At 46.0% G+C, this 12,674-nt stretch overlaps 1 protein-coding gene across 1 annotated transcript in view; it reads left to right on the top strand.

The window, feature by feature from the left end:
* The window catches only part of AMN1 (antagonist of mitotic exit network 1 homolog), a 241,834-nt gene that overhangs the window by 57,368 nt on the left and 171,792 nt on the right, over window positions 1-12,674 (top strand). The window contains exon 2 of the mRNA XM_063928860.1: window positions 1,019-1,151. Coding sequence (XP_063784930.1) covers window positions 1,019-1,151 — 133 coding nt within the window. The remainder of the gene's footprint in view (window positions 1-1,018; window positions 1,152-12,674) is intronic.

Here is a 12,674-nt window from a genome sequence, read left to right as displayed (position 1 = left end):
ACCTTTATGCAAAAGATAAAGGGCCAAATTCAATTAGCCGCAAAAACACAAATTTACTGTGAATCGCTGTAAATTCGCAAAAGAGCTTATTCACTTGTCGGCGAAAACGGTTTTGTGGTAATTTTACAGCAAATTTCAATTCACCCCCTATGAGCAGGCGATAAGCTTGGGGTAAATCCCTATTTTAAGCTTAAAATGTCAGTATTTGTTTCTGAACCCCCTGAATGACTAATTAGGCACTTAGAAGTTTTTAATTATTTGTTATTGCTTAATAACGACATGTCAGTTTTGGGGTGAAAAAATGCAAAATTATGGAAATTGGGGTACAAGGTATGGGACAGGTATGTTGGGGTGCTTTATGAGTGGGACAAATGTTTTTAGACTTGCAAGTGGGAGTAATCGGTCTGTTTCCACTTTTTTTTTTTCAAAATGACCCAAATATATACTTATACCCATTTTCATGTACCACAAATTTCATTTTAGCACTTATTTTGCTGGAAAAAAAATTGCTATCATTTTTTTTTTTTACATTTAAAAATAAATAAATGCATATAATAGCCATTTGACCCAATTTAAGTACCAGAAATATAATTATTACAAGCAATAATAAACTTTTATACTGTTATCCGATGTTAGTTTAGCTTTTTTGGGGTGGTAAGGACAGATTTACCCATTTTTCACTTTTGCCACCAATTTCGCCACCAAATCCCAATTTTTCTAATTTACATTTGAATAGGGCAACTCGCGGGAGCGTGCATACCCTCTAAAAGTCAGTTTTTGCGTAAAAAAAGACACGAAAATTTCAATTGAGGTAAATTACCGCAATTTTGCCGCTAATTGAATTCGCCCCAAAGTCTTTTTAGAACATAGCTTATTATTTAATTAACTTTACTACAGATACCTATTATAATAATTACTGTTTATTTCGAGCTTAAACAATATTTCTGCTTTAACATTGGGTTTATTTGACATCTAGTCCATTCTGTTATTTTTCTCAAAATACATTTTATATCCCCAGGTGCCTAATTTGCCTATCAAGAAATATATCTAGATATGAATCGGAAATAGAACCTCTCCCGCCACATATAAAGGACAAACTGATAAAGCTTCTGTGTGTCCAGGGGCTTCTGACAGACACAAACATCGGGCAGGTATGGACATACATAAATCACTGTGTAAATATCTATCCATGTTTCTATCCAATGTCTGTGTTTTATAATAAATTCTGAAATCAAGCTCGAGTATCCTGGTTTCCATATATGTCTTGTCATTTAACCGTGGCCTACAGTGGGGCGTAGTATGGTGGTATAGTCATGTGACCGGTGGTTGGGAGACCGCCAGTCACTATACCGCCGCCGGAATCCTAAGTGTTGGACAGTCGGCATGCCGGCTAACGGGGATTATTCCCATTCGTGGGTGTGTTGCGCTCGCCCTTACCCTCCCTACACCCACCCTCAACCCTCTCTTCCCTTGCCGGCATTCTGGAGACCTTTGTCGGTATGGTTACCTCCAGGATCCCAAATGCCGGTCTCCCAATACTTAACCGTAGTATGATATGTTGACGTGATCATTATGTGTGGATCTATGGTGTTGGCGGCTGACTTATTAAGAAGTGTCACTAACTGGAAGCTCTTTAGCATTCTGCGTCACCAGTAATTGGGGACCTCCATGCATTTAAGGACTGTGGATTCCCATGCTCAGAGAGGGCCACAGCCTTTGGCCATGTGCCCACAAGGGAGTCTGGCCTGGGAGACGGGAGACAGATGTATATCCCAGAGAGGCCACGGTGGTTTAGTGGACTGAAAGACGCTTCCATTCCTATGCTCCCTGAGAAAGGAGGGTGGCAGCTGAGAGAAAATAGAAACCTTCTAAACCTCCGTAATTTATATAAACAACAGAATAAACTGAAATGCCAAAGCCTAGCACCTGGCATTCGTATCTGAATATTTAGCAATGTGGATTGATCATTGCTCGGTGCATAAGAAATATGTGTGAATACAGTAGCAACATTAAACAGTGGTATTTGTTTGACTCCTAGGGGTAAATTTACTAAGATGGTAGTTCTATTTCTCTAACGTCCTAGTGGATGCTGGGACTCCGTCAGGACCATGGGGAATAGCGGGCTCCGCAGGAGACAGGGCACATCTAAATAAAGCTTTTAGGATCACATGGTGCGTACTGGCTCCTCCCCCTATGACCCTCCTCCAAGCCTCAGTTAGGTTTTTGTGCCCGTCCGAGAAGGGTGCAATCTAGGTGGCTCTCCTAAAGAGCTGCTTAGACAAAGTTTTTTTAGGTTTAAATCTCAGTGAATCCTGCTGGCAACAGGATCACTGCATCGAGGGACTTAGGGGAGAGATTTCCAACTCACCTGCGTGCAGGATGGATTGGAGTCTTAGGCTACTGGACACTTAGCTCCAGAGGGAGTCGGAACACAGGTCATCCTGGGGTTCGTCCCGGAGCCGCGCCGCCGACCCCCCTTACAGACGCTGAAGATCGGAGGTCCGGAAAGCAGGCGGCAGAAGACTCCTCAGTCTTCATGAAGGTAGCGCACAGCACTGCAGCTGTGCGCCATTGTTGCTACACGTCTCACTGATTCAGTCACGGAGGGTGCAGGGCGCTGCTGGGGGCGCCCTGGGCAGCAATATTAAATACCTTTAGTGGCGAAAAATACATCACATATAGCCATTAAGGCTATATGTATGTATTTAACCCAGGCCAGTTTTCTTAAAACCCGGGAGAAAAGCCCGCCGAAAAAGGGGCGGAGCTTATTCTCCTCAGCACTCAGCGCCATTTTCCTGCTCAGCTCCGCTGGTGAGGAAGGCTCCCAGGATTCTCCCCTGCACTGCACTACAGAAACAGGGTAACAAAGAGAAGGGGGGCATAATTTGGCGATATTGATATATTAAAAGCGCCTATATCAAAAACAACACCTTCTAGGGTTGTTTATATACATTTATAGCGCTTTTGGTGTGTGCTGGCAAACTCTCCCTCTGTCTCCCCAAAGGGCTAAGAGGGTCCTGTCTTCGATTAGAGCATTCCCTGTGTGGCTGCTGTGTGTCGGTACGTGTGTGTCGACATGTATGAGGACGATGTTGGTGTGGAGGCAGAGCAATTGCCGGTAATGGTGATGTCACCCCCTAGGGAGTCGACACCGGCATGGATGGCTTTAGTTATGGAATTACGTGATAATGTTAGCACATTACAAAAGTCAGTTGACGAAATGAGACGGCCGGAAAACCAGTTAGTACCGGCTCAGGCGTCTCAGACACCGTCAGGGGCTGTAAAACGTCCCTTACCTCAGTCAGTCGACACGGGTACCGACACAGATGAATCTAGTGTCGACGGTGAAGAAACAAACGTATTTTCCAATAGGGCCACACGTTATATGATCACGGCAATGAAGGAGGCTTTGCAGATCTCTGATACTGCTGGTACCTCAAAAAGGGGTATTATGTGGGGGGTGAAAAAACTACCTGTAGCTTTTCCAGAATCAGAGAAATTGAATGACGTGTGTGATGAAGCGTGGGTTAACCCAGATAGAAAACTGCTAATTTCCAAGAAGTTATTGGCATTATACCCTTTCCCACCAGAGGTTAGGGCGCGCTGGAAAACACCCCCTAGGGTGGATAAGGCGCTCACACGTTTATCAAAGCAAGTGGCGTTGCCGTCTCCTGATACGGCCGCCCTCAAGGATCCAGCAGATAGGAGGCTGGAAACTACACTGAAGAGTATATACACACATACTGGTGTTATACTGCGACCGGCAATAGCCTCAGCCTGGATGTGCAGTGCTGGGGTAGTGTGGTTGGATTCCCTGACTGAAAATATTGATACCCTGGATAGGGACAGTATTTTATTGACTCTAGAGCAATTAAAGGATGCGTTTCTTTATATGCGAGATGCTCAGAGGGATATTTGTACTCTAGCATCAAGGGTAAGCGCGATGTCCATATCTGCCAGAAGAAGTTTATGGACGCGACAGTGGTCAGGTGATGCGGATTCCAAAAGGCATATGGAAGTATTGCCATATAAAGGAGAGGAATTATTTGGGGTCGGTCTTTCGGACCTGGTGGCCACGGCAACTGCCGGCAAATCCACTTTTTTACCTCAGACCCCCTCCCAACAGAAAAAGACACCGTCTTTTCAGCCGCAGTCCTTTCGCTCCTATAAAAACAAGCGACCAAAAGGACAGTCTTATCTGCCGCGAAGCAGAGGAAAGGGTAAGAGAGGGCAGCAAGCAGCCCCTGCCCAGGACCAGAAGCCCGCCCCGGGTTCTACAAAGCCATCAGCATGACGCTGGGGCTTTACAAGCGGACTCAGGAGCGGTGGGGGGTCGACTCAAGATTTTCAGCAATCAGTGGGCTCGCTCACAAGTGGACCCGTGGATCCTGCAGATAATATCTCAGGGTTACATGTTGGAGTTCGAAAGGTCTCCCCCTCGCCGGTTCCTAAAGTCTGCTTTACCAACGTCTCCCTCAGAAAGGACGTCGGTATTGGAAGCCATTCACAAGCTGTATTCTCAGCAGGTGATAGTCAAGGTACCCCTCCTACAACAGGGAAAGGGGTATTATTCCACACTATTTGTGGTACCGAAGCCAGACGGTTCGGTAAGACCTATTCTAAACCTGAAATCCTTGAACCTGTACATACAGAAATTCAAGTTCAAGATGGAGTCACTCAGAGCAGTGATAGCGAATCTGGAGGAAGGGGACTTCATGGTGTCCCTGGACATAAAAGATGCTTATCTGCATGTCCCAATTTACCCCTCACACCAAGGGTATCTCAGGTTCGTGATACAAGACTGTCATTATCAGTTTCAAACGCTGCCGTTTGGTTTGTCCACGGCTCCTCGGGTCTTTACCAAGGTAATGACCGAAATGATGGTTCTTCTACGAAGAAAAGGCGTATTAATTATCCCTTACTTGGACGATCTCCTGATAAGGGCAAAGTCCAGAGAACAGCTGGAAGTCGGTGTAGCACTAACCCAGGTAGTGCTTCAGCAACACGGGTGGATTCTGAATCTTCCAAAATCTCAATTGACCCCGACAACACGTCTGCTGTTCCTGGGAATGATTCTGGACACGGTTCAGAAAAAGGTGTTTCTCCCGGAGGAGAAAGCAAGGGAGTTATCCGAACTTGTCAGGAACCTCCTAAAACCAGGAACTGTGTCAGTACATCAATGCACAAGAGTCCTGGGAAAGATGGTGGCTTCTTACGAAGCAATTCCATTTGGCAGATTCCATGCACGAACATTTCAGTGGGATCTGCTGGACAAATGGTCCGGATCGCATCTGCACATGCATCAGCGGATAACACTGTCACCAAGAACAAGGTTGTCTCTCCTGTGGTGGTTGCAGAGTGCCCATCTGTTAGAGGGCCGCAGATTCGGCATACAGGACTGGGTCCTGGTGACTACGGATGCCAGCCTACGAGGCTGGGGAGCAGTCACACAGGGAAGGAACTTCCAGGGCGTGTGGTCAAACCTGGAGACGTCCCTTCACATAAATATACTGGAGCTAAGAGCGATCTACAATGCTCTAAGCCTGGCAAAACCGCTGCTTCAGGGTCAGCCGGTGTTGATCCAGTCGGACAACATCACGGCAGTCGCCCACGTAAACCGACAAGGCGGCACGAGAAGCAGAAGAGCAATGACAGAAGCGGCAAGGATTCTGCGCTGGGCGGAAAATCATGTCATAGCACTGTCAGCAGTGTTCATCCCGGGAGTGGACAACTGGGAAGCAGATTTCCTCAGCAGACACGACCTTCACCCGGGAGAGTGGGGACTCCATCCAGAAGTCTTCCACATGATTGTGAACCGTTGGGAAAAACCAAAGGTGGACATGATGGCGTCTCGCCTCAACAAAAAATTGGACAGATATTGCGCCAGGTCAAGAGACCCTCAGGCAATAGCTGTGGACGCTCTGGTAACACCGTGGGTGTACCAGTCAGTGTATGTGTTCCCTCCTCTGCCTCTCATACCAAAGGTACTGAGAATTATACGGAAAAGGGGAGTAAGAACAATACTAGTGGCTCCGGACTGGCCAAGAAGAACTTGGTATCCGGAACTTCAAGAGATGCTCACGGAGGATCCGTGGCCTCTACCTCTAAGAAGGGATCTGCTTCAGCAGGGACCTTGTATGTTCCAAGACTTACCGCGTCTGCGTTTGACGGCATGGCGGTTGAACGCCGGATTCTAAAAGAAAAGGGCATTCCAGAGGAAGTTATTCCTACCTTGATTAAGGCTAGGAAGGAAGTGACTGTACAACATTATCACCGCATTTGGCGAAAATATGTTGCGTGGTGTGAGGCCAAAAAGGCCCCAACGGAAGAATTTCAATTGGGTCGATTCTTACATTTCCTGCAAGCAGGATTGTCTATGGGCCTAAAATTGGGGTCCATTAAAGTTCAAATTTCGGCCTTATCAATCTTCTTCCAGAAGGAATTGGCGTCAGTTCCTGAAGTACAAACTTTTGTCAAAGGTGTACTACATATACAACCCCCAATGGTGCCTCCAGTGGCACCGTGGGATTTGAACGTAGTTTTGAATTTTCTCAAATCTCATTGGTTTGAGCCTCTAAAATCGGTAGATTTAAAATACCTTACATGGAAGGTAACCATGTTATTGGCCCTGGCTTCAGCCAGGAGAGTTTCAGAGTTGGCGGCTTTATCGTACAAAAGCCCATATCTGATTTTCCATTCGGACAGGGCAGAACTGCGGACACGTCCTCATTTTCTCCCTAAGGTGGTTTCGGCTTTTCACTTGAACCAGCCTATTGTGGTGCCTGCGGCTACTAGCGACTTGGAGGACTCCAAGTTACTGGACGTTGTCAGAGCATTAAAAATATATATTTCAAGGACAGCTGAAGTCAGAAAATCTGACTCGTTGTTTATATTGTATGCACCCAACAAGATGGGTGCTCCTGCGTCTAAACAGACGATTGCACGTTGGATCTGTAGCACAATCCAATTTGCACATTCTGTGGCAGGCCTGCCACAGCCTAAATCTGTAAAGGCCCACTCCACAAGGAAAGTGGGCTCATCTTGGGCGGCTGCCCGAGGGGTCTCGGCATTACAACTTTGCCGAGCAGCTACGTGGTCAGGGGAGAACACGTTTGTAAAATTTTACAAATTTGATACTCTGGCTAAGGAGGACCTGGAGTTCTCTCATTCGGTGCTGCAGAGTCATCCGCACTCTCCCGCCCGTTTGGGAGCTTTGGTATAATCCCCATGGTCCTGACGGAGTCCCAGCATCCACTAGGACGTTAGAGAAAATAAGAATTTACTTACCGATAATTCTATTTCTCATAGTCCGTAGTGGATGCTGGGCGCCCATCCCAAGTGCGGATTGTCTGCAATGTTTGTACATAGTTATTGTTACAAAAATCGGGTTATTACTATTGTTGTGAGCCATCTTTTCAGAGGCTACTTCATTTGTTGTTATCATACTGTTAACTGGGTTCAGATCACAAGTTGTACGGTGTGATTGGTGTGGCTGGTATGAGTCTTACCCGGGATTCAAGATCCTTCCTTATTGTGTACGCTCGTCCGGGCACAGTACCTAACTGAGGCTTGGAGGAGGGTCATAGGGGGAGGAGCCAGTACGCACCATGTGATCCTAAAAGCTTTATTTAGATGTGCCCTGTCTCCTGCGGAGCCCGCTATTCCCCATGGTCCTGACGGAGTCCCAGCATCCACTACGGACTATGAGAAATAGAATTATCGGTAAGTAAATTCTTATTTTAAGTTGGGCTGTTGCCCATAGCAACCAATCAGAGTCCAGGTATTATCTTCTAGAAGGTGCTAGATAAATGAGAAGTGAAATCTGATTGGTTGCTATGGGCAACATCCCATCTTAAATAGAACTCCCGTCTTAGTAAATTTCCCCCCTAGTTTTATATTAATACACTGTTTTCTCTGGCCTTTAGCTAGAGTTAAACAAAGGCAGACACAACTTCACACAGATGGCCAGATTATGATAATATATGTGGCAAAAGTCACACATATTGGTACAACAGTACAAGTCAATTATTAAAAAAAAACAGTTGACTTCTTATGTAAAGAAAAAGAATTACATCTAATACAACTATTACATAGTAAATGCATTTACACTGAGCTTTCAGTCCAAACAGCTCTACAGAGCTTTTGCACGTTGGGTTTTATTTCCTTGCAGTACATAAGCTCATGAATATTAATTATTCTGCATGATGTGCTGATCCACATTCTGAGAAAAAGACCGATACAATCTCTTAAAGTGAAAAGTCTGTATTATCACTGGTGGAAAAGAGTTTGTGGCAATAGGCGTTCAAATGTCATTGGTCAGACAGTCCGAGTCATTCTTGGGAATGTCCACCTATCGTCTCTACTGTAGCTCATTATCATAACATAGCATAGTACTGAAACTCTTATTCCCCTGTTGCTTCCTGTTGATCAGATTGGTTGACCGCATAGACATGTCATCAGCGACTGTTATCTGCCTCATCTGCAAAAACTACCGACAATACCTCCAGACAACTGCGAACTCATCTGCACATATTTCATGCTGAGCGAAGATGAAATCTTGCAGACAATTTCTCCTACAGACTTTCAGAGCCGGCTTATAGGGGAAGCGTGGCTAACCACAAAAAAAAACAACAACTCTCCATTACATTCTAGCACGAGCTGGAAACATGTGACTTAAGCTATCATCTTAAACATAACAAAATCGTAACTATACCAAGTTATCAATTTAAAGGCTTGCTTAAAATAACGACCATTACTATTACTATCACACAAATGCCTTTTTATTCCGGGCACTGGGATAACAATTTTCCATGATGATGGATTTCTACACGAGTGATAGTGAGTAATTAGCTCTCTAGAGGTGCACCAAACTACTAGTTGTCTGCATAATGCATTGTCCTGTGCAGGAAATCTGTAAATCCTGGAGACTGAGTATTCCAGCCTTCCTGTAGATCTCCAAATTGGCCACTTAACTGACCATTTTCCCCCCACAAAACCGCTCAGATATTGTTGGGTTTTATTACTACTTTTATTAAGTTTAAAAACTATTTTTAATAAAATATTAAAACCTTTTTATTTAAAAAAACAAAATAAAAAAATCTATCTTGTCTATTTATGGGGTCGATTCTATTCGGCATCTTAAGAATAGCGCCGGGAATTAGCTCCCGACGCTATTCAATTCAGCTCCAGTTAAGTCGGCGATGTCCCGTTCTCGCCGACTTAACAGGTAGTTTTGTCGGGAGAACGGGCAATCTCCGACTTAACTACCCGCGGCGATGCTGATTCCCGACAGAATCAGCCTCGCGCCGGCCGCGAGGCAGCACTTTTGTCGGGTTTCTTCTCTCATCCCCCAGGGATGAGAGAAGAATTCCCGACAATTGCGGGTCACTAGGAGCTGAATTGAATAGCGTCGGGAGCTAATTCCCGGCGCTATTCTTAAGTTGCCGAATAGAATCGACCCCTATCTTGTCTATCTATCTTGTCTATCTATCTTGTCTGTCTGTCTGTCTGTCTGTCTATCTATCTATCTATATCTATCTCGTCTATCTATCTCGTCTATCTATCTCGACTATCTATCTCGTCTATCTATCTCGTCTATCTATCTATCTATCTATCTATCTATCTATCTATCTATCTATCTATCTATCTATCTATCTATCTATCTCGTCTATCTATCTATCTATCTATCTATCTATCTATCTATCTATCTATCTAGTGCCCCCCCCAATGTCCATAGTCCTTCATTATAAAATAACTTTCTACACACACACACACACACACACACACACACACACACACACACACACACACACACACACACACACACACACACACACACACACACACACACACACACACACCTCCCCATTGGCAATAGACACACCGGTGGACTTAAATTATAATAATAGTACCCTCCACACCACCATATCCTTTTCTGTAACCCCCTCCCCAATACCATATATTTTTATTATTATTTTACCTCCTTCCAGCATAATTCTATGATTATCTGCATCTCTCCCCACCGGATCATCGGACGGTGTTCCAACTGCCGAATCCATGTCCAACACACTAGAATAGGAGTCATAGTGGGTGGGGGAGGGGAGGGGGAATAGAGCTGTGAATCAATGTGAACCAATGTGAACCACAAAGCCCCACCCCCTTTCCTGATTTTACCAAGGCTCACCCCAGCCAACTTTATTGACAGAACGGCACCCTGCGGACAGTTGCGCTGCTTCAGTGCTGCCTGGAGCGTCCAAAGGATGCTCTAGACAGACACCCTGCAGTGTGTAGCGCCATCTAGAGTGTTTGGGCAGCTGTACAGTCTTTCCTGTCGGCGGCATCCCCCACCCTATGTCAAACATCACATGTTCGGGGGCGGGGCGGCACATGGCGCCAGTTATTCCTGCACTGCTTAAACATAAAAACAATGACACGGGAATATAATGTTACACCATGCATAAATAAAACCAGGCTAAACAATAAACAGACACTAGACAGCAGTCATGTGAAAACCCAACAAGATGTTTGTTTACTTACCCTGAGATAAATGTTCTCTGTTTGCTGGAGAGAGTGAGATTAAATAGAATAGCAAATAAACAATGGGCAACTTAAAGGTTCACCGAGCAAACGCCTGCAAAGATAGTTTATCCTACTTTGAATATTTACTGAATTATACTAAGTAACAAATAATCCTATTATTGGTTACAGAAGAATTATGTGTTTGAATGATGTTGCCATGTATGAACCAAGTTACATATGTAAAACATACTTTCCTACTCTACCGGTCTTTGCGGGAGAGACGCGATTTTTTGGTTAGTCCCCCGTACGCTGGGAAGAGTAGGCAGATCTCCCACATCCGCCCACTTTCTAGTGAAGGTGCTAATCCAGGGTGGATGTCACCAATAATTACATCTCCAGTTATTAGTCTCCTATTGTTGAAATTCATTGTGAGGACCCATTATCTGCAGGCATTGTTAAGGGCCCTACACACTGGCCGACCCGCCGCCGAGCTGCCCGACGGCGGATACGGCCGCCGAGCTGCCCGACGGCGGATACGGCCGACGAGCGACCCGGCAGCGGGGGGGCAGTGACGGGGGGAGTGAAGTTTCTTCACTCCCCCCGTCACCCGGCTGCATTGAAGTGCAGGCAAATATGGACGAGATCGTCCATATTGGCCTGCATGTACAGCCGACGGGGGACCAGCGATGAACGAGCGCGGGGACGCGCATCGTTCATCGCTGGAGCCTCCACACTGAAAGATATGATATCATTTATGAACGAGATCGTTCATATCTTTCAAAAAATCGGCCAGTGTGTAGGGCCTATTAGACTGCTGCGGGGGTGGGGGGGAGGGGGGGGGTCTGAGATGGAGATATAGGAAGCCCCTGTGTCACAATCCAGCCCCAGGAGATGATAACCTCCAACAGAAGCGGTGCCACCCTAACAATGCATTGAGCCAGTAGCGGATACTCTTTGTTGGCTATGAAGAGACTGGTATTGTATTCCCTGTGTACTACTGCTATAGTATAGATTTAATTCTTGCATAAAAGTGCTGTAGCTCTATTTGTGCTTTGTTAAAAAAGTTTATTCTTTATTCAGACGTTTTGGTGTGAATGTATGTTGCCAGTTACCGGGATCTGGAGACCGGTGATACGTGGGCTGCTACGTATTCCTATAAAGCGGCAACTTGTTGGGAGTGTTTAATGGTTACTTTCGAGTACACTGTGGCCCTGACATTGGGGGTCATTCCGAGTTGATCGCTAGCTGCCGTTGTTCACTGCGTAGCGATCAGTGAAAAAAACGGCTAATCTGCGCATGCATTGCAATGCGCACGCGCATCGTACGGGGTCGAAGTCCTTTGTGGTTTTGCACAGGTTCTAGCGACTATTCCAATCACACAGCCGAACGCAAGGAGGTTGACAGGAAGTGGGAGTTTCTGGGTGTCAACTGACCGTTTTCTGGGAGTGTTTGGAAAAACGCAGGCGTGGCCGGGCGTTTGCTGGGCGGGTTATCTGATGTCATTACCGTGTCACTCGTCGCAGCAATCATTACACAGAATAAGTAGCTACAGGGCTGGTCTTGTTTTGCACAGCACTCCTGCTATGCTAAAATACACTCCCCAGTGGGCGGCGACTATGCGTTTGCATGGCTGCTAAAAACTGCTAGCGAGCGATCAACTCGGAATGACCCCCACTGTGACACCACCAACTATGCAGTTATTTAAGACAAGACAGACTGTGAAAAGGGCATGGTGACATCCCAGGTGGGGGGCTTGGCCACACTCCTAGGGGCTTGCCTGGCTCTTCTGAAGCACTTGATAATTTGTGCACGTAGAATGTGATTCCTGTTACTGTTAGACCCCTCCACAATGTAATAGAAGGCGCATGGGTGGATATAATAGATCACTGGCCGTCCTTTAACTCAACGACTATAAGCAAACATCGTGGCTGCCTATAGTTTGTGTCAGCGGTCGCCAACCCGTCGCTCGCCGCTGTAATTGGAGTAGCTCGTGGGCAGAATCCAGCTGCCAATACTGACACTAATCACATGCACTGGTACTTGGGGAGTGGGAGGCGGCAGGAAGCTGTCATACGCGGCTGTGCGCGGCTGTTCACGAGGTACGCAGGAGAGCTGGTGGCGCCTTCACCATGCCCCTGAGTAGCCGCTACTAGTGT

This window comes from Pseudophryne corroboree, chromosome 6 (assembly GCF_028390025.1).
Source record: "Pseudophryne corroboree isolate aPseCor3 chromosome 6, aPseCor3.hap2, whole genome shotgun sequence".
NCBI classification, from domain to species: domain Eukaryota; kingdom Metazoa; phylum Chordata; class Amphibia; order Anura; family Myobatrachidae; genus Pseudophryne; species Pseudophryne corroboree.
This window is presented reverse-complemented; position numbering and strand designations above follow the sequence as displayed.